Source organism: Odontesthes bonariensis, chromosome 22 (assembly GCF_027942865.1).
Source record: "Odontesthes bonariensis isolate fOdoBon6 chromosome 22, fOdoBon6.hap1, whole genome shotgun sequence".
In the NCBI taxonomy this organism is placed as follows: domain Eukaryota; kingdom Metazoa; phylum Chordata; class Actinopteri; order Atheriniformes; family Atherinopsidae; genus Odontesthes; species Odontesthes bonariensis.
In genome coordinates, this window is record NC_134527.1 from 5926416 (window position 1) to 5953593 (window position 27178).

Consider the following 27178-nt stretch of genomic DNA (forward strand, 5'->3'; position numbering starts at 1 on the left):
AGGGCTGCATGGTGGTGAGGTGGTTAGCACTGTTGCTAACAACAACAGGGTTCCAGGTTTGATTCCCAGCTGGGGCCTTTCTGTGTGGAGTTTGCATGTTCTCTCTGGGTACTCCGGCTTCCTCCCACTGTCCAAAAGTATGCATGTTAGGTTAGTTGATGTCTCTAAATTGTACCTAGGAGTGAGTGTGAGCGTGTGTGTGGTCGTTTGTCTTTGTGTGGGCCTGTGATGGACTGGCGACCTGTCCAGGGTGGACTCTGCCCTTTCGCCCAATGACGGCTGGGATAGGCTCCGGCCCCCCGCGACCCTACAGTTGGATTAAGCGGGTATAGAAAATGGATGGATGGATGGGTGCACTTTCATTGACTTGAATCTGTCATCTGCTGTCTCTGCAACAGTGTGTGTCTGTTTGTAAAACCCAGTGTAACCTGTGTTTTCAACCAAGTGGCATTTTCAATGGCTCTGCAGGATTATATGTCATATGAACCTGTCTCAGCACTCTTTATGTGAGCTACAGTGTAAGAACCATAGTTCTCTTTTTGCAAATCTGCAAACTTGTGTGTTGTTTTTTATCGTTTCAACTCAAAATACCATTTCATTGCCCTTCATTCGGAAAGTTTCTTCAATTTTCACACAAAAGCAGCGAGGAAATTCAACCAAAAGGCACAGCTTTCACATTAGAAGATGTTGTTTTGAACTTTTTACCTTTTAAAAAGGTTGGCTTATAGTCTTAGGCAACTGTCAGTAATCCTCAATTCAGAAATGTGATGTGTTCTATTTTATTTCCACATGGTCACTGGGAAAAGAGGACTGAGCAAGGTTGCCCTCCATTATTCAAGCCCCTTGAAGCCTCTTTGATGGGGAAATGTTTTCCCTTATGATTTTGGATACAAACACAACTAGATTCACTGGATATTTTATTTCATTATGTCATACATGTTCTAAAATCCAAGTACTTCCACTGTCTCTATTTCAGTTTGGCCCTCTTATCTGAAGACAATTTGTCTTTGACATTTATTTTCCTGAAAGCAGTGAAGACACAGGCAATCCCTGCTATCCCTGATATTGGCCAAATTGGGGCAACTGACCATACTCTACCAATATGGACACAATGTAAAAGGCTCTACAGTCGCCTCATCCTATCAAATTTCATGTGTGTATGAAAACCTTTTGTTGGACATCAATAAAAAAGTTACATTAAATACATCAATTAAGGTTATGACAAATACAGTAAGGAGGTCTTCTTGACAGACACTTTGTGAAATTATGCCCTCTTGTGGTCGCAGCTCCAAACTACAGCCTCAAAGCTTGCCCCGCCCCTTAGAAGCACAATGGCCAATCAACACTCTGATTTAGTCTTCAAGCGTCTGGTAGGTGACCGTATGAAAAGCCCTCAGTACTGTTTGTCAGGTATCAGTACGCCTTACAAACACCACAATTCTTACACAATTTAATATAAGTTGAGAAATATGTATTTATTGGTCAGTATTACTCTATTAGATGCGTAAAAGATCGTGTGCGTCTGCTGGAAGTTGAACCAAAATGCCTGAAATTCAAAATTCAGGACGAAATTAATTCTAAAACTCTGCATCTGGTAACTACTCTGCCAGCTAAATCAGTGCCACACTCCCCCAAGACTGATAATTAGCTTTCTTAACAGTCAGGCACGCCGGGTTTGTTTTGGAATGGCCCCGTGTAACAGCCTCTAAAACAAGGTACCTCATATTTCGATGCTGAATTGTGCCTCAAAGCGGGACTTTTGTCTCTGTTAAATTTGCAAGACTCTGAGATGAGTCGTGGTAACGATAATAACTAACTTTTGAAGTGGCGCTGGCTGCGACAGCTAGCCCGCGGTTACCAACCGTTTACTTTTAACGTCATTTGTACTTCACTAAAGATCAATATTAGCCTGTAAATTTGAGTTGTTTGACTAATTCTAAAGCTTTTTGGGAGCCCCTCGGTATATTGTTTGCTGTCGGCAGTTTGTTGTGGTGTGAGTGCCATGGTGACACAGGGGTGGGTCCTTCCTCTCTTTAGTTAGGCGGTGTGCAGGGCAACAGACCCTTGATGTAAGAACCCACCGAGGCATCTCTGCAGGCTTTTCCTCATCATGCGTGTTCTGTCGGCCAAATCACTGCACATGTAATACGAGGTAAGCTGCAATGCTGTTTATGTATGCCCTGCCAGAGTTGGTTTTACCTCCACTTTTAGCTATACTTTGATTTTTTTTTTTGTTAAAAACTTATTTTCCTCACTGTGTGAGCCAGCCTGGTGGCTGCAGGACTGGATGCAAATCTGTCTTTCTCTAGATCCCTGGAGCTCCTTCTCAAAGCAAAGTGGATTGCATTTGTTTTTAAGTGTGTTTATTCTTTAGTTTCTCTTTTAATTCCAGAACATCCTCAGACTGGGGTCATATAGGGTCAGGGGCGATTTTAGGATCTGGTCTTTAAGGGTGCCCAGCCCCCCAGTGCTCACAGAGGCACATTATTTCTCACTAACTGAGGCGAACTAGTACATTTATAAATTTTGGAGCCGTATTAGTTTTGCTTTGAGTAGTGTTTTCCCCTACAACATTAAATTTTGACCTCTTCATTTCAAAAGACTGTGGCTCGACAGGGATAACAAAGAGCCTGAGACAAATATTGAAGATAACTCAACATTAATTTTGGGAGTAAAGAGTTAAAACAGAAACAAATGCTAGAAAATAAATAAAATGGTCACTAAAATAATGCATCCTTGAGCAATAAAAAAAAGTGTTTTTGCATAATATAATATTTAAAAAATGTGCTGAGCCAGGGGGTACCGAGCTATCTCACGGTGGTGCCTTGGCACCACTAAAAATACCCTAGCCTCGCCCCTGTATAGGGTCTTTTCTCCACGTGCCAAAGAAAATATGTTTTCACTTAATTGTTGCAGTGCACGTGTTATTGATAAATGACATACTTTATCATGTGCTGACTTTTCTGATTGGTCTGGCTTTTTGGTGACTAATGAATCTATCAACTTCTGATCATAGTGCAAATATGAATATGCTGAGTGGTATTGTATCCGTCTCTGCTTGTCAGTCCCTTTGCTTAATCCTCAGCCGTCCTTCTGACTCTTTAAGGGGATTAGCTGTCATATCTTAGTCACTGGGCCATCCCGTAATGATCCTTCTAGCTGTTTGTGGTGCCACCGGCTACACGTTGGTTCACTTTTGCTCAAACTTCAGCCAGTCTCACCCTCCATGCGTTGTCACGTGTTCGCCCGGCTCACTGATCTCTGTGACAGCTTTGGTCAAACTGGGGAAACTCAAGCGTGTCCCGTCTCCTCCCGTCTTTTAGTTTCGTGCTGTCATTTCTCCTCTCTGGTGCTTTCTCACGTCGTCTCTTGTTCCTCGACCTCCAGCCCACCCGTCCATCCAGGATGCAGTCTTAACCAACCTGACAGTCAGGTGATTAGTGTTGTCAGGTGGGCTGCTGTCAGGAGCTGGGTCGTCTGATACCGGGGATGTATGCCGATGATCACTGTCTGTTTACGATCAGCGAAGCCCACCCTGTGATGGATTTAGAACGGCTTAATTCCCATCCATCTGGCAGCTGAGACAAATCCTCAGTTCTCCTGGGAATGAGCCGGGAGTTTGAGCAGAGCGACAGGTGAGCTGTTTCTTTGCATCAAGCTGCACAAAACTGCAAACTGTTGGACTGGCTTTGGTTTCACTAGTTATGCTGTTGTCTGCCGCTGGTTTGGTTTTACTTTGTTCCTTTTGACTTTGGTGGCAGGGCCGGTATAGAAGTGCGAGTATTTCAGGATTTATCCGAGCATCGGCTTTCATTGTCCGTCATGGCAGGGATTTAGTCCTCCTCCTGAGTCTGTTGAACCTCCTGTGTGTCAGAGAGAGAGAAAGAAAGAAAACAGAGATGATGTCATAATTCTACCATATGCTCTAAATGTTGCTGCTCTGAAGGCAGGGGACAGAAATGTTGTCATTTCCTGTTGTTTAGTTTAAATGCACGGCGAGTTTGCCAGCGCGCTGAAGTCTGAATGAAAGGCCTGAGCGGGTCCTGAGTCCTCGTGGTTGTTTTAACACAAATTTCATTGGTCTTTATTTACCTTTAAGAGTCTCTATTTTAATTACCCTCAGTGTCCCAACTGATGGCTTAAAACAAAGATTCAAGAAGCAATGGAATCTGTGATCCAGAGTTTGGGTTTATTTAACTGCTTCAGCAGTGTGCCGATCTGGAAATATATCATGTGGAAGTTCATTCTTGTTTTCTGTCAGTTGAAATGCCCACAAGCAAATATGTTTCCTTAAATGTAGCGGAAGCAGAATAAAAAGAGGTCCAGTGGACCTGTCCTTTTCAAACGACCTTTGTTTAAGATAAGAGCCTTTTTATAATATGACTTTTTATCTCATCCGTTGCTCCCTTAGGACTTCACACAGCTGGAATTCCTCCTATTTATCTCTGCTTGGGATTTCTGTAGTATTTCTGAAAGATGCATCGTTAAGAACTAGGGTCAGCGTACCTATTAAGCTCACTTGTGACTTGTGAGTCAGTTAAAAAAAAAAACTACATCACCATTTTTTCATGGTTCTTCCAATGAAGCTGCTTGTTACATGATTTATACTTTTGATTGTACATTAAAGTAATACTATGTAACATTTCTACCTTAAAATAACAGCTTGAAAAAAATTGTGCGGCTAGAATGAGTTTTAATATTACGATTGGCCTGTCTCCTATGCCCTTCGGGGGTCTGAGTTGGAAAAACTGCGCTATGTAACTTTGCTGGAGCGGTCCGGGAGCTGAGCGGAAGTACTTCGACTTGCTTTCTGGCACACCTACCGCAAAAACAAATAGACCCCTCTCACGCTCCCAGGTACATTTGATTACTCTTACCTTCTCGGTCGACATAGCTTGCACCTTCTGACTCCTCACCGGTTCGTCAACAAACGTGAAACGTGAAAGCGAAAGGGTGTTGTATTTACGACAGTGTAACCGTACATTACCTCCAAGCCTGTTGGGGGAGCTGCATAGTGGGCTTTTTGAGAAGTTACATTGTATTGCTTTAAGTACCCATTAAGCCCATGCCAGACTTTTGACATATTTTGACAAATAAAAAATAATAAAATGAAAAATTGGTATAAATGAATTATTGACACTTCAAATGAGACATTAGACTATCATTTTAACTAAAATGTTCTCACTTCAATTGGGGCGGTATATATTAAAAATGTCTGAAAAGCAGATTTGGTGGGCTTAATAGGTACACTTACCCTAAAAGGTTTGGTGACCTTTCTTAACTGCTGAAAATGGTTATACGTTGAGTTAATTCCCTGTGATGTTCACTGCACGTATTTCAGTTGTCGCTGTCCTCATCTTGTGTTTCCAGCTCTGCCTCTTGTTCCCCTGCACAGAAGAGCAATCGATGAATCCGTGTTTGTGCATCTAGACTCTCTCCGGCTTTATGACAGTCCGTAAACCTCCTCCGCCATGGCTTTGAAAGTGGCCCTTACTTCAAAATCCAGAGAGACTCGAAACGATGAAGAAGGTCCCTGTGCCCGGTTGAGAAGGTAACTGAGGTCAGAGCTGAGGCTGTAAGGTGAATGGGAACGCAGAGAAACACAACAGCGGGGGTTCCGATCTGGACCCCCGCCCCGGCCCGCTCCTCATCCGCTCGCACTGCGATGTCCGAAGATTCTTGGGATGATGATGATGATGAAGAGGAGGACAGAAGAGATGATGACTTTGCCAGCCAGATGGATGAGAATGGCATCATTGGGCTGTCGGGGGCACTGGAAGATGTAGAACTGGGGGAAACTTATGGCGATGTACAGTGTCCTGGACCCTCGACCCCAGAGCAGGCGGACCCCAGTGAATGTGTGAGGGACAGTCCATCTGAGGAGCTGAGCTCTAACCTGAGTGAACATCCGTACCACAGCGAGTCAGCAGGAGAGGATCTACAAGCACGGCCACCCAGTGAGTAGATGGACAGGAAGTGGGCAGAAAGAGGGGGGGTGACATGCAGCAGAGGCTCCATGTGGCGCCTGCTCAAGCAGTTTAGCTACTTGGCTCTCCATCTACACTTTATTTTGATATTTTATATTATTGTTTTTAGGGCTGGGCGTGTTAACTCGTTATTATTGCGTTAACTTATTAATTATTTAACGCCGATAAATATCTTATTGCGCATTAACGCAGGTTTTATTATTGTAAAAGTCTGTTGAATGCATCACATTCACACAGTTACAGCAAACACCACGAAGCATGGAGGAGTAAAATAAAAATAAACTAGCAGGTAACCGTTACAGGTGCTCCTCGGTCTCTGTGTGAAGCTCACGGAGCTAACCGGCGCTACTTCCTGTTTTACTTGTTTCAACATAAAAGCACGTATTTCAAAATAAATTAAAAAAAAAACTCCTGCATTTACAGCCAAGTTGAATTGTCTTCTCAGCGTAGTAGTTCCAGTCTAAAATATCACTTAAAGGCAAAACACACAACTGATAGCAGCAAGTCATTCAAGGAAACAGACAGTGGAGCGAGGCTTCTACATAAAAACTACAGAAAGATGCTGATGTTAAAAGTGTGTTTGCACAACAAATGTTATGGCACTTTCATTCATATGGCAGCACATTTAAAATAAAACTAAATGCTAAAAGCTATACGCTACTTTTGAATTCATTTTTGGATTTTGCGTACAAATGCGATTAATCGTGATTAATCAGGGAAATCATGCGATTAATTAGATTAAAAATTTTAATCGTTGCCCAATCCTAATTGTTTTATCAGTAGGACCTGACAATAATTAGTCTCCTACCAGAGTGGACAAAGAAAAGCAGAAGATTCTTTCTTATTTTGGCTTCTAAAGATGATTTTTTTTAATGTAAACTTAGAGATTTTTGACTGACTGACCCACTTATGGCTAAAAAAAACATGCAAACACACAGGTATGGTCCATTGGTGTCATATAATCCTATCTTTTGTCGGGCAGTTCATGGCTTTGACCATTTTCATCATTTTATGTTCACAGTTTATGACAAATACCTGGGCATGACGGAGGAGGAGAAAGATAGAGAGGAAGAAGGGAAGACGACTGACAGAAAAAGAAAGAAACATCAGCCCACTGACCCATCAGGGCAGTTTGGATCGACAAATGCTTCGGCTAAAGGCTGCAGCAGCAAAGGACAGAATAAGCAGATCAGCTCGGTGGGATCTGATAGTGTTATAGAACCTGCTGTGGTCTCCCAGTCCACCGCAGGGGCCTCCTTTTGGCCCCACCTTTTTCATTTCACTGCTGAGGAATTGGCCACGGCCCCAGGAATAGATGCAGAAACCTTCCCAGATATGGGCTTCACAGAAAGTCTCCCTGAGGCACACTGCAGCTACACGAGCCCCAAGTCCAGTCCTCGCTGTGGGGAGGTGAAGCTCAGAGCTTCTCCTCAGCCAGCGGCATCGTTTTCTGAAAAAGCCACGTTAAATAATTCCAGCGGGTTAAGCCATGTTCCAGAATCTGAGAAGGCAGAGAAGCATCACAAGCAGCCTGTTCCCCTACCGAGGAAGACAAAGCAATGCCTTTCTAAAGCTACATATTCAAGGACTCATTCCCTCGGCACAGACAGGAGGGACTCCTCCACGTCCCAACAGCAGAACAAAAGCTGTGACAGAGAGCCGAGGACCCCCGGGGCCCGGAGCAATGCTGCCGAAGACCAAGAATCCAGGTGAGCGTCTTTCTGCTAAGCGTTTGTTGTTCAGCGTTCTTATCTTATTAGAGTTATATTAGAGAATATGGCGGCGTTGTGAGTGGCTGGCCGTCTACCTCTGCTACCTTTTTTTGTGTATTGTCATGTTTTTATTGTTTTCATCACTACTGGTGTATGATCGCCTGAGTCTTGAAAATCAGAGATTCTTTGGACATAACATCGATCCAGGACAACGATCAGACAAAGCCACCGCCACCCGTTTTGGCGTCCGTACTTTACCTATGGCATCTACCTGGTCGGTTGCCACGAAGACGTGGAAAGAGAGGTGGAGTAATATGCCGGCTGAAAGCCCACCTGGCTTCGCCCTCCACGAACAACGCTCGCCATCTGCTGTCTGGTCTCTCCGGTGATTGCGCCGGCTACGACATCCGAGGCTCCGTGGATCGCTCCTGCCGATGGCTGCTGCCGGTCGTGCCGAGGCCGGGTGCCCATCTCCCTGCCGCCGGCCCGTGAGGATCCGCAGATGAGAATCTCTGACCCGTTAACCGGGCCTCCCCATAGACATATCTGCGTTTTGTTCGCATGGCTCTCATCAACACCAGATCTGTCGCAAATAAGACTTTTATCCTAATACCCAGTAGTGTGGTGACACTTTTATCTTATTCGATTATATTCTTGTTAATATTTTAATTACTATTTTTGTTAATATTTTAATTATTATTTTTGTTAATATTTTAATTATTATTATTATTATAATTATTATTAATTATAATATATTAATTTATTAAAATGTAATATTTTGTTGTATTTTATTGCTTTCACTGTTCTTTTATTATTTTTTATTTGTTTTTACTTATTCTTCTCTTTATTTATTACCTGCTGTAAAGCACTTTGGTACATCGTAACGATTGTTTGTAAAGGGCTGTAAAAATAAAATGCATTTACATTTATCGAGCCCCGCTTTTTTTTCCATTCTCTCACGATCGTTGTTTTTATTTTTCCCAGAAAAGGATCTCTGAATTATCACACGCCCGACTTCTCCAAGGTGGAGCCCCGGGTTCATTTCCCCAAAGATGGCTATAAGCCCCCCAAGAGCAAGCATTCGTTGAGAGGGACGTCCCTGTCACCTGAGCCCCCATTAGTGTTTAAATCCCCGGCTGATATAGTGAAAGAAGTGCTGCTGAACAACACGGACCAGACGTCCGCTCCGTCAGATTGCAGCCGACCGCACACCGGCGCTGCCAACTCTGCGGTGCCCCTGGATTTCAGATGCCGGCAGCAGGCCACCACTCTGCTCGAACAGCTTCAGGTATTCGTAGAAACTAAAAGACTGTTTCGGTCTGACTGAGCCTCTTTGTAAGGATGACCCTAAAGCGATGACCTGGCATGTTATCCAGTCTTTTGCTTTCAAACTTTTAGATTTAGCCCTCAGATCTGAACCAATGCGCCACTTCACAGCCACCCATGCTCATTCCCAGAGGCAGCAATTACAGCAGCTGCCCTACTTTACATCCTCCTTGTTTCTGAGGCGGCGCGCGAGCCAAACAACAAGGCGCTGTGCAGGGGGGTACACATAGGGGAATCAGGTCTAAAGTTTGTGCTTTATTTGGTGCGCTACAGAGATTCCATGGTTTCATAAAGAAGGATTTCAAGTCATCCCTTTCGGGTTAAAATCATGGATGGACAAGAGATTTGTGCATTATGGCTGATATTTGTTGTATGCCACTGAGGCAAATCTTAGATTTGAGATGTACATATGGACCTGAAAAGGCCTTTAACCTTTCTTTCTATGAAAAAATCTCAAATGCCTTTTCATGGTCGACCCAAAGTAGCTTCAGAGCTGAATAGAGACACAGAAAAATCAAAGATTGTCTGGGACACACTAAAAGAAATCATTCCTTATACCCATCCAGATTGGTTTTGCCACCAGATCTCCTTGGATAACTGTAGTTGTGATCTGTTAGTTAGGAAAAGCTGTCATTCCCCAAACCGCTGTCTCACGCAGTCCTTGTCCAAATTGGATAACACTGCATTTTCCTCATTTTCTAAAGGTTTGTTCTTGCACTCAAAAGATTCTTGCCTATGTGGCGTGTGGCTCCTTCAGGGCTTATCTGAGGTGTCAGTCAGAAGCTAACAACTAGCTTTATTCTGATATACAAACCAGAGTTTAAAGAGAGAATACCTGAAAGATGAGACACCCATCAGTGGGATTAAGTTAAAGAAATATTCATCTATACCAGAGATACTCATTGCGCGGCTCCTCAAGCTTTAATTGGTGGCTCGCACTCGCATAGTAGCTTATAACAATATGCTAACAATAACAATAAATGTTTTCAAATAACACACAGCGAATACTGCACAGTATTAAGTATTTTTATTAAGTTTGCGTTTTTGTAGTATTAAGTATTAATTAAGGCTTAATGGTGTAACTGTTAAACCTGGCAACGCAGCCCGCTTAAACCACCGTCACACTTGACCGCAGAGCACGCTAGCTCCTTTAGCCAGCGCGAGATGCAGGCACAATGGATCGTTTTTTAATTCAAAAAGGGCAAAAACCAGCACAAAAACCATGCTCATCCTGAATGTCTCATTATAATTACAACTACAAACAACAAATACAACATGAAGAAAGTCAAAGACATGCATGCCAGCTTCCGCTCATCCCAGTATTAATGTAAATGTGGTCTGAATTGAACATGTATTGGCTGTGTTGTTTCTTTTTTTGTGGGATGTTTTATATGTAGAAATGCATATTTGCAAAAGGGGACTTTAGTATGTTGTCATAAAAGTGTCTCTTCCCTTGATTTTGCTCTGCTAATGTGGCTCTTGTGAAATAAATAGTGAGTATCACTGATCTTGATTAAAGGTACTACTAAACTGGACCCGTGTCAGTGAAAAAGGACCGTTTTAGTCCCAGCTTTCTGACGGTATGTTGCACGTTCACCAGCTTCCACAGCTGACAGTTCGTCTTAACCGGGCAAGACGTTCAGAATGAAATTCAACACAGCATCAGCCTGGGAAAAGGATGGATTTGATCATTAGTGTTACCATGTCAGGGGCAAAGAGCCCAAACCTTAGAAAGAAAAAAAGGTTGTTTAGAATAAAAGCCCGCAGAGGAGCTGTTTATTTACTGTTTTTTTTCCTCTCTCTGCAGGAAGACCACAACAGACTGCTGACGAGGTACGCGGAGGCAGAGAACACCATTGATCGTCTGCGTTTGGAGGCCAGGGTACTTGATCTGGAGCTCCAGCCATAATTTATCACTTTATAATACTGTGCATTGTGGGAAAAGAAGTACATAATAATATGCACAGATTTATTATCGATACTCACATTTTAGATATTTAGGAAGTGTATATATGACATATATTTATATGGGTGTATTGTAGTTAGGATATTTACAAACTGAAGAGTAGTTAAAAAGGGGTGGGAAACTAAAAATTTCCCATTCCTTTTTCGAACAATGTGTGGTGTTTTGTTATGTATTAGCACTTTATGTGATTGAATTATTATTATGTTTTTTCTTTCTCTTTTTCTTTCTTTTGTATGTACAAACAGTTACATACATTTTCTTTTTTATACATATTCGAAAATAAAAATCTATGAATCAATCTATCGACTATTTAGTTGATAGACGGCTTCAAAAATGATGGGCGGTTTGTAAAAACTGCACATTTTTACTAAATGAAAGTAACAACGTGGGTTTTTTGATGCAAGATTAGATTGATTTAATCGGTCATTTCATCTGTTTTTATTATTCTGTGAGAGGCAGCACACACACCAATTTAATCAGAAGTTAAGATCCAGGCTCCTAAGATAAACCAACACAGTCCTCACCTTACAAATGAAAGGGGAATATTCAAATGAACTCTGTTTCCACAGGACGGATCAACAGACAGCCAGCAGCCCAGGTCCAGACAGCGTCAGGGCAGCGCAGACAGAGCAGTATGTCAGAGCAAATGATCAGAAGTTTGATAGGAAACAGGCAGAGGAGGCAGGAGGGGCAACAACTCCTTAAAGAATTGCTGTCCTGTCTCTGTTTGAGCAGCAAAGCTCCACAATCAGCAGCACCAATTAACTGAGCGTAGCCCACCTCTCCTCCATCCCCTTCACCACAGCACAGCACCACCATCCGTCTCCTCCTGCACATTTAACATTGCACAAGCAAGGTGGGAGGAGCAGTTTACACTAAATCTGCTGTCAGCAATTTATAACTCCGGATCCTTCCTTCTCTGTTATCAGAAACTTATTCTGGGAGGTTTTTTTCTCTCTCCGGTTCGTCATTTGTTGTGACTCGGCTTCTGTCCTGTTGCTATGTGACGGGATTTATGATCTGAATTTAGGTTGTTAGGTTGGGCTATAGATCTTTCTGATCTATTTGTCTCTCACGTCTTGAGTGTAGAATAAAGTGCTCCTTTTGTTTTCTAAAAGGCCAAAGTGTCGGCGTTGAAACATTGCAGGATTTATAGAAAAGTCCCAGTTTGAGATCCATCAGTACTGTTTTATGTTTTTCGATCCATCAAATTATTGTTCATAATGTTTAATATGAAACGGACCACAGGAAACTTAACTAGTTTTAATCTGTCCTGTTGTGTAATTATTATGGGATTAGGAATTATTCCCCAAATAATACCTTAAGCTGCAGGTAAAACTTGAACTTTTCTAATTAAAAACAAATGTAGATATTTGAAACGACTGTAAAAGAATAGTTAACATCTGCGTTTAAACAGAGACGTTCATTCGCTGCAGCAGGTTTAGAGACGTGTGTACCCTCCCTATGTTTAATTTGGATTAATTAGTATAAAGTAATCTGTGCTTCATCCTCACATGAAATCTGTTCACATCTGTAAATGTGGTGTTGCATGTTGCAGGTTGAGCCACCTTTCCAGATTGCAAATTATCCAAAACTGAACTCTGCGGGAATGATAGCAGCCTAATGGCAGAAGAGATTTACTAAGAAAACTATAAATGATAACTGGTTTTCCTGTCGTGTTTCCACCAGGTAAACCTGTACTCGGACCCTCCGATGCCCGGCCACGCCGTGCATTCAGGACTGAACCACAATGCCTCAAAGCTCACGAGTTTTTCTCAGGCTCAGAGAGCTGAGATCAGCTCTGCTTCTCCTGGCCCACATGGACACGGCAGCCATCAGGGTACAGCTTTTGTGTTCTTACGGCTGCTGCTTGTGTTCGGCTCGCATCACATCATTTCTTTTCCTGTGATCTTCCTTCCCGTTGCACAGAAGGTTCAGATCCCGCTCCCTCCACCCGGAGTCCAGGCCCTCAGCCGGGACATGCTCTCCTCAGTCAGACGGACAAGTTCCTTCAGCAGGTAACTGACAAACTACCGTAAACTCCAGACTATAAGCCGCTACATTTTTCCCAGGCTTTGAGCACCGCGGCTTATAGTACAGTGCGGCTAATATATGTGTTTTTTTGGTTTTTTTTTTAAGCCGCCAGAAACATTTTGCCTCATAACATTACACCAATAAAATTAACGAATAGTTTACAGTGGTCCAATGAAATTGTGCGATAAATCAAACACACTTACACTACTAAATTATTGTAAATCGGTCATTTGTACTCACAAATTAAAGGCAATCAATCTGGCTGAACAAGATGAAGATTTTTTTTTTTTACCAGCCGTGTTACAGGGCCTGTTCAAAAAATAAAAAAAAGCATTTCTGCCACGTATTTGTGCGTTTCCGATAGGTATTTAAGTTAAAACCATCGGTGTTACGGGCACTGTTCGGGGAAAAAAAAGCATTTGCACTATGTGTTTGTTTATGTTACCTTTAGCATTTAATTACACGTTTAAAAATCCTCGCGTGTAACAGCTTTCTGTGTAAATATCTCACATTACAATGTGGACACTTATAATCCAGTGTGGCCTATACAAGCACAAAATGAATTTTCTTTTTAAAAATTAGAGGGTGCGCTCTATAGTCCAGAATTTACGGTAAAACTGATCAGGGATCAGACAGGCGAGCAGACTCGCTGAATAGGATTTTGATTTTCCTTTCAGCTGCAGACTTTTGAGGATCTTCTTAAGAATGAAAAACTGGAACCTCGTGAAAAAATCGAGGTAAGAGCAACAAAGCCAGCGTAATTAAGTATTCTACTAATAGATCTTTCCAACGGCTGCCTCATACTCAAAATAACGAGCGGGTGCTCCTCTTCAGGGTCTCTCTCGGCTCACTGAGGGGCTACGCTGCCTAGAAGGGGGCTACCTTTCAGCAACAGATGAGCACAAACTCCTGCGGCAGACGGGAGCAGAAAGCTGCCACTTTGACCCTGAACGGTAAGAGAGATGATTTCACCAATGTTTTGTGTTTCTGTGTGATTGATTTGTGTGTTCTGGATGCTTGGGCATGCATCAGGGAGCTGGAGGGGCAGATCTTTCAGTGTGGGCTGCGTGTGGATGAGCTGAAGGAGCAGGTGGAGGCTTCTCCCTCTTCCCCACCTCAGCCGATCTCTTCATCTGACCCATCCGAGGGGGAGGAAACCCTGACTCGTCCACAGGTACCAACGTCATCTTTAGAATTCTTTGTAGTGCTGCGCTGTGTTCCTGAACCAGCTTACGACTGTTAAATCTGAAGAAAACAAAAGTAAAAGAAGGTTTTTTTTGTAAATGTCCCATGTAGCCACACAAAAAATTGTTTTGCTCACGAGGAATAATCTCCAGCTGTGATCATCTCCTTTCAGACCCCCGCCGTGTCCTCAGAGGTGGAGGTGGGCTCTGAAGAAGAGACGGAGGAAGAAGAAACTTTCCCGTTTTTCTACCGCAGACCTCTGATTAGCAAACACAGATGTGTTGTGCAAGACTCCGTGAGGCCGGTGGATCAGTGAGTGGTGATTTGGGTTGTTTAAAAGGTTCATTCTTAAACAAAATGCCCCTGACATTTGAACACCTTTGCTGTGGATCTTCAGTAATGTTTGGCAATTTTCAGATTGTCAAATTAGAAACCCTGCAGCATTGTTGAATGTTTTCTTCTCCCTATGTCTGATTAACCAGCCAAAGATTCAAGGAGCATCTCAGAGTTCCCCTCTCTGCTGCTTTAAAAACTGATGAGGCCGACGGAGAAGAGCAGCCAGGTCAAGTCCGGAAAACTCCCCTACAGAGGTCGGTCCTTCAAGAAGATTACCGGTAACCTTATTTTCAGCAGCAGGACAGATGTGTGGAATACCCTGTGGGGGTTAGGGTCCACCAAAGCTGATCTAGTGCTGGTTCAGAGCCAGTGCCTACCTTAGAATCAGTACTGTCTGTTTCATACTGTTCCAGCCCCAAAACACTGGGGGGAAGGGTTACAGAGACCGACCAGCAATGTTCCCTCTAATTATTCATGTGTCTGGGCATACACACCAGCTCCCTGAGCACACTGAGGACCACTGTGAGCAACATCAGATGTGCACGCTGTGGCCACACACCAGTATCACACCTGTTCAAAACCTTGGATCATAGCAAGTTACATGGCTTATTAAAGGAATCAAATCACAGCAGCAAGTTTCATTTGTTTACTTTTAATATAAGTGATTTGGCCCACTTAAAATGAAAAAGACAAAAATCTTGTTGTTCATGAGATGTGTATTATGTTATCTGTTATATGTGAGAGTCAGGCTTGCATCCTGCATGTTTTGCAGAGTAGACCTTTCTCACTCGAAAAAGAAAAAATTTCACCCAGTTTCACCGCTTGTTCTTCTGTTTGCACATACTCAGACAGCCATTCCATCCTAAAAGAACCGCATTTCTTTTTTACTTTGGCTTGGTGAGTGGATGTGTCGCTGGCGCTGCCCGTCCGTTTCGCCATGATAAGGGGTTGGGTCTCTTAACTCCGCCGCACTGTTGTTAGCCAGCTAACCTGCACGGCACGTATGGGCAGGGCACATATGCAAGCACCATCAATGCTCTGATTGGCTGCATAGCGTAAGTAAACCGTATCGTATCATTGGCTGAACACCTGTCACTCACTGCGTTATATTGAAAAATGGTACAGAAAAACACATTATTGGTCTAATTAATTAGATTAGATTAGGTCTAGTATTAGATAATAATTAATACGTTTATGGTGAATTTTATTTTATGCGCTGCATAGATTTTCTTGTGCGCTGAGAAAGTGCGAGCAGCTTAGAGGGAACATTGCCGACCAGTCCACCAAAGATGTTGTGACCACGTTTGAAAATTCCAGATTCAGGGCAGTGTTTACTCAGCTTTATCCAAGAGAAACCCGTAAAAGGAGGAGGTTCAACATGGAGGTGAACTCACAGCAGTTGTGGAAAAACTTGAGCTCAGAGCTCTCTTTTCCTGTTTTTATATTTAGATTTTTCCAGTTGTTTTTAGAAACACCAGCTGCTGTTCATAGATCCTGCTCTGAACAATGTGCAGAATATATATTAGAGTAATGATATTCAGACATCAGTTTGCAGGGTCGCTGCACTGTGGGCCTCTACAGAAACTCAGAGTACACCAGCTGGTTCTTAGCTGGCTCTGTACTGAATCAGCCCAGAACTGGCTCTAGCACCAGCCCTGAACCAGCACTGGATCCTAACGAGTGAGTTCACACCTCGTTTAAAAATGGAACATCATACAGAGCTGTGGCCAATAAACAGGACACTGGTTATATAGTTTACGTTTCTGAGAATGTAATATGACAGATTCAGACATTAACATGATTAAGTTCGTTCTGAGACACATTAATAAAGGTTGGGATCTAAGAGGGAATAATTAAAGAAAAATACACGAGATGATGTTGGAAAGAGACATTACTTACATTACATCACTTAGACCACGTCCTTCCACAGCTTCAAGATCAAGATAAATGTAAATCAAGATAGTTTTATTTGTCACATACACAATCAAACACAGTACAATGTGCAGTGAAATTATTCCTGGTTCTGCTACCAATAAAAAGATAATTAAATATGAAATATGAATAAAAATTAATCAAAAATATAAAATAAGAACAAAAGAAAATGTATAAGGTATCTGAAATATACAGTGTTAGCAGATAGAAGTGGAGTCCAGTTTGTAAAGCGACCTACTGACTGTAAAGACAGTCTATGTACCTGACCAACTAGAAAAAAAAAGACTTGGTGGACACATTGGTGACTTTATCAAATCAAAATCAAATCAAATTTATTTGTAGCACATTTCATGTACAAACAATTCAAAGTGCTTCACATAAAATAAAAGCATTGCAGCAGGGAGTGTAAGAAGCATTAAAAATACATAAAAGAATATAAAGAGAAACAAATAAAATCATTTAAATGAATTTAAAAACAAGCAACAGTCCAGATAAGTTAAAAGATACCTTTAGTAGGGAAAAAGGTCAGTCCTTAATTTCACTGTTAAAAGAATCTGGAATATGAATAACCTCCTAATGATCAGTCGGATCTCAGTACATCCACACCGAGTCCTGACATCCTGAGTGTGTTTACTCAACTCAACTTTATTTATAGAGACTTTAAAACAGCCGTGGCTGAAACAAAGTGCTGTACATGAGTAACAACATGAAATATAAGGCATAAAACATAAGAACAATGTAAAAACAATAATAAACAGTAACAATATTAAAACAATAACAGAAACAGAGTCTCATGCTGGGTTAAAAGCCAGGGAATAAAAATGCCTGTGACGGGGCTTGTCTTAAGTGAAATGGGAGATCGTTCCACAGATCGTTTACACCTGTTCTCACAGCTGTTCACTTGGTGAACTGATAAACGGGGCCTAAAACCATGCTTTCTCCTTTCTAAATGGAACCGTTTTCATTTTGAATGATGATACTTCTGTTTGAGTTTGATAAGAAAGAGATTCGACCTAAAAGAGCACACTCAGCTGGGCTGATTTAAAACATTTTTGGGTTCTTCTCTGTTGACAGGAAATCAGAACCTCGGGACCCTCCTGTCGACACCAACAAACAGCGGAGCATCAGCTCCAGCCCTTCTTTCTGCAGCCAGTCCACCGTGCTCACCATTCTTCCTCCCCACTGCAGCAGGAGCTCAGAGAAGGGAAAGTCCCACAGCAGCAGTCTGAGCAGCCTGGCAGATCTCACTGCATCAGAGAGGAGGAGCTCCAAGGCTCAAAAGGGGAGTAAGAGGGCGCTCTCTCAGGTCAGTTGTGTTGTTAGCTGCGACACAGCAACACTGTTATTGTGTACACAACAAGGAGCCTCCAGAGTTTTCATAGATCGTGTCAGATTGGTTATATCTGTCAACAAATCCAAAGCTGACAGCAAAATTCACCTTTTAGGTCTTTGGTTGTGTACACTTTGTTGTTGTATGCTACTTATATCTGTTATAAGGTAATTATTAATGAAGTTTTTGGTGACTTGATTGCCCCAAAATCCTTTTATTTAGCTAATCATCATTGCGTATTGCTTTTGTGTTGAGCAGGACGGCGTCATCTCTCCAGAGACGGACAGCGGGTTTGTGGGTTCAGAGGGCAGTCATCGGACTCCTGTCGCAGTTCCCAGTGCTCTCCACCAGAGGGCCTCAGAGAGGTGAGAAGTCCAACACTGCCCTCTCTGCTTCCTTTACTGCACCATTTTACCTCAGTGTAACACACATATTATGGTGTTATTGTTTTCATCAAAGATGTTATCTGATAAAGATGTTTAATCAGATGTTATCTGTGTTGTTCTTCGGTATAACAGCGTATCTGCGCCTCGAGAGGAAAGCAGGAGGCCTCAGCCAGGCCCAGCTGCTGTAGCTTCTCCTTCCTCACCATCGTTCAGATGCATGGCTGAGGAGCCCAGAGCGGGCTCCCAGATCGGCCCCAACCAGCCGAGGAGAGTCAGACCGGGGCAGAGGAGACGCCGACCCACCTGCCCACCGCAGAGCTGGATCAGTCAGAGAAAAGCAAACCATGGAGCCAGTGAGTTTTGGCTGGAGAGTGACAACACTATGACTGTGTTCGAAACCGCATACTACATACTTCCATACTGATCGATCAGACAGTATGCAGAGCGTTTACCCACAATGCATTTCGCTCCTGCCCGAGCCGAAGTCAGCCGGCCTGAAGCTGATTTCCCTTAAGCTCTAAACTCTGTAAACTTTAGCAACATTTGAAACATTTTCAGGTGAGAAAGTAGTCGTTTAGATCCCCAACGTGTTGAAAACCTGACAAAATACCGGCTATTTACAATTTTGTTCCCACGAATTCGGCGTTACTAAAGCTAGCCGCAGTGAGCAACGCACTTCTGGTTATTTTCACAAAATAAAGTACCCGTTGCCTTTTATCATAGGGAAAGCCATTACGATACAATTGGTGCTTTTGTTTTGAAAACAGGAAGTGAACCTACCCTCGTAGCTAGCTTGAAACTGCCGTTTTGACAGGAAATGACGATCGGCGACGTCACGTTACGTTGCATCTTGGGTAGTTTGAGTACGAGTAGTAACCTCATGATGCATACCCAACATTTCGGAGAATCTAGTATGCATCCGGGAACTTCTCGCTTACTCAAACTTGCATACTAACTCAAAAAGTTAGTATGAGTAGTAGGAGAAGTGTGCGATTTCGAACACAGCCTCAGAGTCTCCCATTTGTGTCTGTTGTTTTTTTTTAAGACATGCTAAAGGCATTGGAAACTGGAATTTTTTTTTTATTTTGGTAGCAGCTGAACTCTAAAATCAATAGTAACACCTGTTGCTCTGATATTTTCTTCATTAATGACTTCCCCTCTCGTCTCAACAGGTCACACCGGGTCTGAAGCAGAACAGCACACCGACTCCAGCAACTCTCTCCACAGCTCCCACTTAATCTCCTCACCAGCTGCAGGCTATCACCATGACGATAGTCTGAGAGCTCTGAGCTTCAGTCAGGTTGCAGATTGCAGGTGAGTGTGTAGCTGCTGCTGCCATGGCGATGGCTGTTGGAACAGGCCTGAGTATACGTTTCCCTGCAGAGACTCTGAGGTGGGACGGGTTTACCTCGCAGTACAGGGGCTGAATGTTCCAGAAACTCTCCGTTTCCACTCAAAGACTGACTGACGCCACATTTCTGATGGGCTTATAGGTTATCAGTGGAGCTTCTGACACAAAGTTTATACTTTATGAAATGCTCATCAGTGCTGTTTGGTCATGTTATTCTATTATTTTATTCATTTCATCACAGAATCAGCTGCTATTGAACGGGGTTGCATATTAGGAGGTATCCTTGATTGTCTCCCTGCATGGTGTGGTGTTGCATGACTCTCCAAGCATGTGTGTCAGGTGTGGGATTGGCACCCGTAAAGAGACTTAATCTGGATTTTTTTTCACCTTGCAGCACTTTGGTGGTCACTATTAATCTGCATTTTGGCGTTATGAACTGAAATCTGCTGTATAAATGTTGTTTTTGTAGTTTTAAGACTATGTTTTGTGTGCTTTTTTTCTTTCTTTCTTTGCAGTGATGCTTTCCATTCACTCCAGGCTGAGGTAACCATACTGAAGGAGAGGCTGGAGAGCTACCTGAGAGCTAAGAAGGCGGTGGGCTCTGTGACGGCAGCCCCTTCGGCTCAGAGGAGCTGCTCTGGTAGCAACGCCTCTACGCCTCGCATCAGGTTGGGTTTCATCCTTACACAGAAATTGTGCTACTTATAAAGCTTATAGCTTTAGCTTTAATTTAAACACAGCCCTGCTGATTTATATTTCTGTTTTATGTTGGTTTTTAGTAAATGAAGTCATTTCATTGCTCAGGTCCGGACAGCAGTCGCGTGCTGTCAGTGGAGGAACAAGAGAAACCCGAACAGCAGATGAAGGCGAGGAGGAGTCTCCATTAAGAAGAACAACAAGGGAGAGATCGGCTTCGGCACGAAGAGAAAAACCACAACACCATATCTGTGAGTTCTTCTGAATTAACGCTTGAACTTAAAACTTAGCCTGAGAGATCCTGTGAAAGATGGGAAAACCGGGGAAGAGAAAGCTCTGATGGAAGCTTTTTATATTTACTCTGACTTTGACCTCTCCCTCAGCCGTGTCGCTTTAATGTGTGCAGGCTGCGGTTTTGGAAAATACGTGTTCTTGAGCGCAGCACGTGCCGCTCTGATATCTAAATCAGCTTTCTCAACCCACCCCGCCACAGATCCTTGCTTTGCTTTTAGGATTTGTGCTGATGACAGTCTGGATGGTCCTTTTTAGTCCAAAAATGATCAGGAACTCTGGTTTCCACTGTGTGATGCTCCGTCCCAGAAGCCTCTGAGCCCAGAGAAGTGGAAGCCTCTTAAGGACGTGGCATTGAAAGAGAATGTAACTGGAGTAATTTTCCATACCGTTTGGGTCCAAAGAGCAAAATGAACCCCTAAAACCAAGTTATTATTGCAACATATTTCTAAAACCCATCCATCTTGATTTAGATGAAAACGGGTATTCTTCTGTGGTTCTAACAACGGAGCATATTATCTTATGCATCTGCTAATTGTATTTTCAGTGATGGAATCTGTGCCGCAGCCTCGGTCCCGCGTGTCCAGACGTACTCAAACATCTGCAGCACCAGACAGCTGCTGCCCACCTGCTGTCCGCAGCAGGAGGACACAGACCCGTAAGAGCGCTGTTCCACACTTTCTCATTTCAGTCGGCGAGGCCGGTTTGAGTTAGTTTTATTCTGTTATGTTTAGATTTTCCCATAATTCTCTAATTTTTGTTTATTATTTTAACTACAAAATGAGTCAAAGCGAAGTGATTTCCTTTTTTAAACTGATTCGGCTCGTATGATGAGACCAGCTTTACCTTTCTTCTTTATCGTAAACATTATTCAGACAAATTTTACGAGTACACAGAGACAGGAGAGTGAGATCTGAGCTCCGGGAGGGTTTTACATCGAATGAACAATCGTTCAAATTTGATCAAATCAGTTGTTTTTTTTACTTTTTATTAAGTTAATATGAGTCATGAATCGATAATTAAAGTTGTTTTGGAACACGTTGTCTTTTTCTTCTTCTCTTCCCACGTCAGGGCAGCCCTTTGTGCCTGAAACAGCAGACGAACCCGACAGCAGGGGTCAGAGTCCTCTTTGTCTTCGCTGCCTGGCACATGTCGGAGGAAGTGCTGAACGTAAGCTAAACGGCAGAATACTGACCCTTGAAAAGCTAACAATTCAGCAAGGATCGCAATTTTCAGTATTCAAACAAAATCCACTTCCTGTTTTTGAACATGTTTGAACAGCTTAATCAACTTTAACCAACGTGCCTTTGGTCTTTCTGCTCTGTTAGGACCGGTGGGCTCCAACACAGATCCAACACTTCCCTCCCCCTGCTATCATCGCTGTCCTCTCAGCCTTGAACTGCACAGATGCTCTGAACCAGGTAACGTGTTCACACACAAAGTAACGGAGCAACAGAGATTTAAGCTCTGATTTAAGATGACTCTGATTCAATCGTGGCTTCCTTGAACCTGAGTTTGTAGTTAAATGTCTGTGTCACAGTCACTCTGCTCAGTCTTCTGTCTGACACACGTTGATATTCACAGGCTGCTGCAAACCAGAATCATCCAAACACCTGAACTGCCGAACAGCCCGGTCCCCTGAGAGAGCCGGCAGCAGATGCTGTGCGGCTGCCGCGCCACCTGCGCCGCTGCCGTGCACGTCGGGGTTCCCACCGCAACTCCTGTGAGTAGATGGCCTCTCAGCACGGACACGCCTGACACGGTGTGAGGAGTTAGTTTGAATGGCTTCATTAAGGTCACTCCACAGCATCTCTGCTTTGTTTTGGTCTGGCCTCTTCCTGGTTTTCTTTGTTTTAAGTCCTTCTGTGCTGCTGGAGATGTTTAGGGTCATTGTTCTGCTCATCTTCTGTTGAGCTTCTGCATCCTGCTGCTGAAGTAACGAGATGCCCACTTAGGGGGCCTGTGGCAGAGAAAACATTGAGCATTGGAGACAAGTTGTGACTAAACCCTGGTTTGATATTTCAGAGTCAGCTCGCAGTGTCTTAATGGCTAAATAACAATAAGACTGAGTTATTAAGTTCATGTATACATAGTCTGACTAAAAATTGGACCGGATCAGGTTACTCGCAGTTGGATTAAAGGGATAGTTCGCCTCTTTTGACATGAAGCTGTATCATTTATGAACATCTTCTTACCCCCTGCTGCGTCCTGTGAGCCGAGTTCCAGCCTCGTTTTGGTGTTGACGAAGGTAGTTCCGGCTAGTTGGCTGGGGCCACAAAACTAAAGCGTTTTGCTTCTCAAAACAATGTGAGTTCAAAAGAGTAATACATTTGCATCACAAAATCGTTCATCCAGAAAAAGTCAGACCTCACAATCGCTTGTCCCTATTTTCTCTCCCTTCGTATCACTGCGGCCTATGTAGACCATGCAGACCCCTGCTTCCGAGCAGTAAACACCGTAACAGGCGCGGCTGTCGGTTTATTTTTTTTAGCCCCAGCCAACTAGCCGGACTACCTTCATCAACGCCAAAACGAGGCTGGAACTCTGCTCACAGGACGAGGAATTTAAATGATATTGCTAGTATGGGATGTCATACAGCTTCATGTGAAAAGAGGCGAACTATCCCTTTAAGACCCCCAGATAACTCGGTTGATAGTCACACTAAACGTGCTTGTAGACGTAGTGAATTGGACTTTGTGTTCTGCGCATGCTCGAGATTTTTTTTCCCGGGGTCGTGACCCGGATAAGCAATAAGGTTACTGTAATCAGATTACAGTAACTTTACTGTAATCAGATTACAGTAATAAAGTTCCAGTCAGTGGGGTTACACTATAAAGAATCGGATTAAAGCATTTCCACGCTGTAACTAAAACCCTGATTTTATAACTGCAGCATCCTCTCCACTACATCGCAGCATCAGACATGCTTTGCATAATAAATCCATTCCCCTCCCCTGGGACAAACGACTGGTCCAGTTACCTTAGCAGAACTGTGCATGTAAACGTAAACGAGTGTCCTGGCACACTCCTGACAGGCCTCAGAAATGCAGAAGCTTTGATAGGTTTGTGGACACGGGCCTCTTAGGGTACCAAACTGTGTCCTGTTGGACTTTCTGCTGTTATTCTGAGGTCGTCCCCTCCTTCATGTGCGATCTACAGCTCCCTCTGTCGGTGGAACAGCACCAGAGCATGAACCTGCACTCTTTCAAACATACCATTGATCATTGTGGCCAAACGACTCCTCTCATCTGACCATAAACTTACATCCTAAGAGCTCAGAGCTTTTCATCTTCTTTGCAGCCCGAATTTCATTTAACTTCTTTTACGCTTACAATCCTCAGGTTATATTCATCGCCCGTCATAATGTCTCCTCACAAAGTCCTGGACACGTCCTCAGGGGTGAGAGGCCCTGCGGAGAGGACAGGAAGGAGAAGACGCTCGCCGTCTGTTGACATACACCCCCGCACAGACGGCTCTCTGGACAGAGCCATCAGAGCAGCCCGACACATGAAACTCACCTCCAGGCACATGGCTCGCTCTCTGGCCACAGGACTGCAGTACCAGGAGCAGCTGACTCAGTCCTAACAGCGAGTCGGTCAGCACCACCCGGACGAAGACGAGCTTTATGCTGGACCAAAGTGAATAAAACATTAAATACTCTTCTTTGTAAGTTTAATTTGGTACCTGCACCTGGAAGACTGCTTTTGAAGGTTTTCCACATGTTTTTTACTGTACATGTCATGTGGCCAAACATGTTGAAATAGATTTAATATTTATATGAAAAGATGTGCTGGCATACATTAAAATGAGTCACTTTTTCAATGATGAAGTACTGTAGATCATATTGATTTTTATATACATGAGGTAATGTAGAAATGTTTGCTTCATTTGACATGAAACATTTAGTCCTGATTTGTTTGGTGTTTTTAAGTTTTCAGTGATAGTTTATTAAGCCCCCCCCTCCTTTTTTTATAGTTATATCTGATGCTGTAAATGAAATGTACCCACTTATTGCACCTGTTGTGCTTAACCTAGTTTTCAGTGATCGATCCTCTCAAACCTCTGGCGTAATGAATCATGTGGATATCCTGAGATGCTGGATATCATCCAAAATAATCCACCTAATGTTTAAGATCTAGTTTTCTGGTATAAAAATTGCACATTTAAAGTTCAATGTGTAAAATTTGGGACGACCTCTGGACAGAAATACTATATAAAGTTAAATCTGAACACATCAGAGCTTTTCACTGAGATAAATCAATGTTATTTTCATTTTTTCCTCGTACATTTGGAAGTAGATTGTGAGACGGGGACATTGCTGCTGTGTCAGCACATTCCACACATGAACCTTTCACCTGAGTTAAACTGAATTAAATTTTGTCTTTTGATAGAACAGTGCTTCGCTGAAGCATATCATAGAACTTATAGTGTGAATTTTGTTTCTTTTTTTCTATCGTTTACATTTTGCAGGGACTCTTTTTCATGTTTCTTACAAACCAAAATAAAGGAAACTAACATTTGTGAATATGCTTTTGGATGCGTCTTCCTAACGACTCAAAAAAGACTTTAATATAATGTAAGCCAATTTATTAGACAGCCTTAGAACATATTAGGTACACATGGAAGTACTGTTTGTGCTTCAACACTCGCAAACATACAAACCCAATAAGTGAGACAGTATTAGGACACACTAATGTTTTGATATTTTCTCTGATAAATAATTTTGATATAAATCAAATGATTTGACAGTAAACCCTATACAACAGCAAAATATAATTTAAAAAAACGAACTCAAGCATTTGCATCACATAAAAGGCGTTATAGTGCAATATACAACTTGTTTGGCCAGGAAAGAGGCTAAGGAGGGATGAAATGAAAGGATATTTTTTCCTTGCAAAGCCATTCACCATTGGAGGGTTTTACATTGCACCAGAGAAAATAGACAGAAAATATAGATTTTTTTTTTTTCCCAGTTGACCACTAACAGCTACAGCTAAAACATCACAAACACGGTGGCTTCACATTGGCGTTTTAAAGGAAAATCATCACTACTGCACAGTTAGAAAAATCACCATTCAACAGTAAGACACTAAAACAGCAACATATGGCGGATACACAACACTACTCAGTGCATGGCTCATTTAAACATCGTTACTAACCAATGATAAGACTTGATCTGACGAGATACAATACTGAAATACATCTGGCCCTTAGTTTATTCATTAAACATCAGCAAGCAACGGCCTTTTCAACATTAAAAGGTGGAGTCTTTCCAAAAAAAATGGAAAAAAGGTTGTTGCAGTCTGCGCAGCCAGAGGAGGGATGATATTACTGTTCTGCTTAACCAAGCGTTTAACCAAATACTTAAACTGAAAACTTGTTTTGAGTATCACACTCCATTTGCAGATGTTCGAGTTTCAGGGGGCATCAACAAACATGATGGTTTTATCCTTAAAAATAAAAAAAATGACCCAATGATACTCTTGTAGCATTTTCCTCCTTGCCTGTCAAAACCTATGTGCAAAGCAGTTTTAATTAGAAATGTTTCCATCACAATATGCCTAAAAAAGATCAACTTAGCTTAGTGTAGCTAGCTTAGTAAGCTAACAGCAATGTAACAGCCGATTAGCAAAGAAGTGGCACGAATTGAGTGTTTTACGTGGGCCCAACATGCATGTTTTTCTACTTTTTGATACTCAAAACAATGGTTTCTGATGGAGTATTCAACCACGTCTTAGGAAATAGCTAAATGCTAACTCTGCTGCTCTCAGTACGCCCACACCTGATACACACACAGAACAATCCACACAAGTCCAAGCATGCTACTGAATACCAACATCGCAAATGGAAGGGTGGGGCTCCTCTCTGATGAAATCAATGTGTACATATATATATTGCATGGAGATATATTTTACAATATGAACCTCTCAAAGTGCAGATCCCCCCCCCCCCCCCTCTGCTTCCATTAAAACTCACACCAAGGAGGTAACCCGAAAGAAAAACAAAGAAAATGTCTACCTTTTACACATTCTAGCAGGGTTCATAGCATAAAACATGACATTTTGGTACTTTCCATTTAAAATGGCCTTCTATTCAGATATTTAATCATTTTTAAATAAGTTTATTTAGTTGCATCCCATTGTAAAACGTGAATACTTGGAACAGTTTTATTCTTTGATAGAACGTATCTTTTTTTCTTTTTTTAAATCATCTAAGTTTGTTTTTTTTGTCAAGCAAGATGCATACACAATTAATGGGTGGGATTTGGTTGGGTAGGATATGGGGTAATTTGGGTGATTGGAGGATTTTAGCTCGTCACTTCCTCATCGGGTTTGTTCATGGCCTTGAGCTGCTCCAGCAGGCTGGTGGGAGTGAAGATGTGGGTCGATCCTGGAGACACGCACACGTATAAGAACACACACACACACACACACACACACAAGCAGAGCGTTAGATCTGCGCACTGGCGAAGAAACAGACGAAAAATGTGTTTTCAGCTCTTGTAGTGAATGCCTACTGTAGATGACATTTTCGCAGAATGTTGAAAGAAAAAGAAGAAGAAGCCCAAAGCTATGAAATCATAATCAGCAGGTTGAAAATGGATCATGTGTTATAGAGTTTTAAAACCGAGCACCAAAGGTGGGAAG

General features: G+C 42.5%; 2 protein-coding genes across 3 annotated transcripts in view; one reads left to right on the forward strand and one right to left on the reverse strand.

The window, feature by feature from the left end:
- Positions 1–1627: 1627 nt before the first annotated feature.
- On the forward strand, positions 1628–24139 carry akna (AT-hook transcription factor). The gene is made up of 24 exons (XM_075456513.1): positions 1628–1715; positions 2038–2152; positions 5371–5957; positions 7009–7696; positions 8684–8987; positions 10833–10907; positions 12681–12831; positions 12921–13009; positions 13703–13762; positions 13860–13978; positions 14058–14199; positions 14383–14522; positions 14693–14824; positions 17553–17784; positions 18067–18173; positions 18327–18547; positions 19367–19508; positions 20061–20213; positions 20350–20492; positions 21044–21190; positions 21604–21702; positions 21861–21953; positions 22117–22255; positions 23792–24139. The coding sequence occupies exons 3-24, from the start codon at positions 5585–5587 to the stop codon at positions 24114–24116; spliced, it is 4074 nt and encodes a 1357-aa protein (XP_075312628.1). The 5' UTR covers positions 1628–1715; positions 2038–2152; positions 5371–5584; the 3' UTR covers positions 24117–24139.
- Positions 24140–25096: 957 nt separating this feature from the next.
- The window catches only part of stxbp1a (syntaxin binding protein 1a), a 38010-nt gene continuing 35928 nt past the window's right edge, over positions 25097–27178 (reverse strand). The window contains exon 19 of one of the 2 annotated variants that reach the window (XM_075456452.1): positions 25097–26921. In XM_075456452.1, the coding sequence (XP_075312567.1) occupies positions 26839–26921 (83 nt within the window). In that variant the 3' untranslated portion in view covers positions 25097–26838. The remainder of the gene's footprint in view (positions 26922–27178) is intronic. The other variant, XM_075456451.1, reaches the window with a different exon arrangement.

Coding starts and splice junctions, on each gene's coding strand:
- akna (XM_075456513.1), top strand. CDS start 5,585: ATGGGAACGCAGAGAAACACAACAGCGGGGGTTCCGATCTGGACCCCC. Junction 21,191..21,603: donor CAGCAGGAGGACACAGACCC/GTAAGAGCGCTG, acceptor TTCCCACGTCAG/GGCAGCCCTTTGTGCCTGAA. Junction 22,256..23,791: donor GGGTTCCCACCGCAACTCCT/GTGAGTAGATGG, acceptor CTGACCATAAAC/TTACATCCTAAGAGCTCAGA.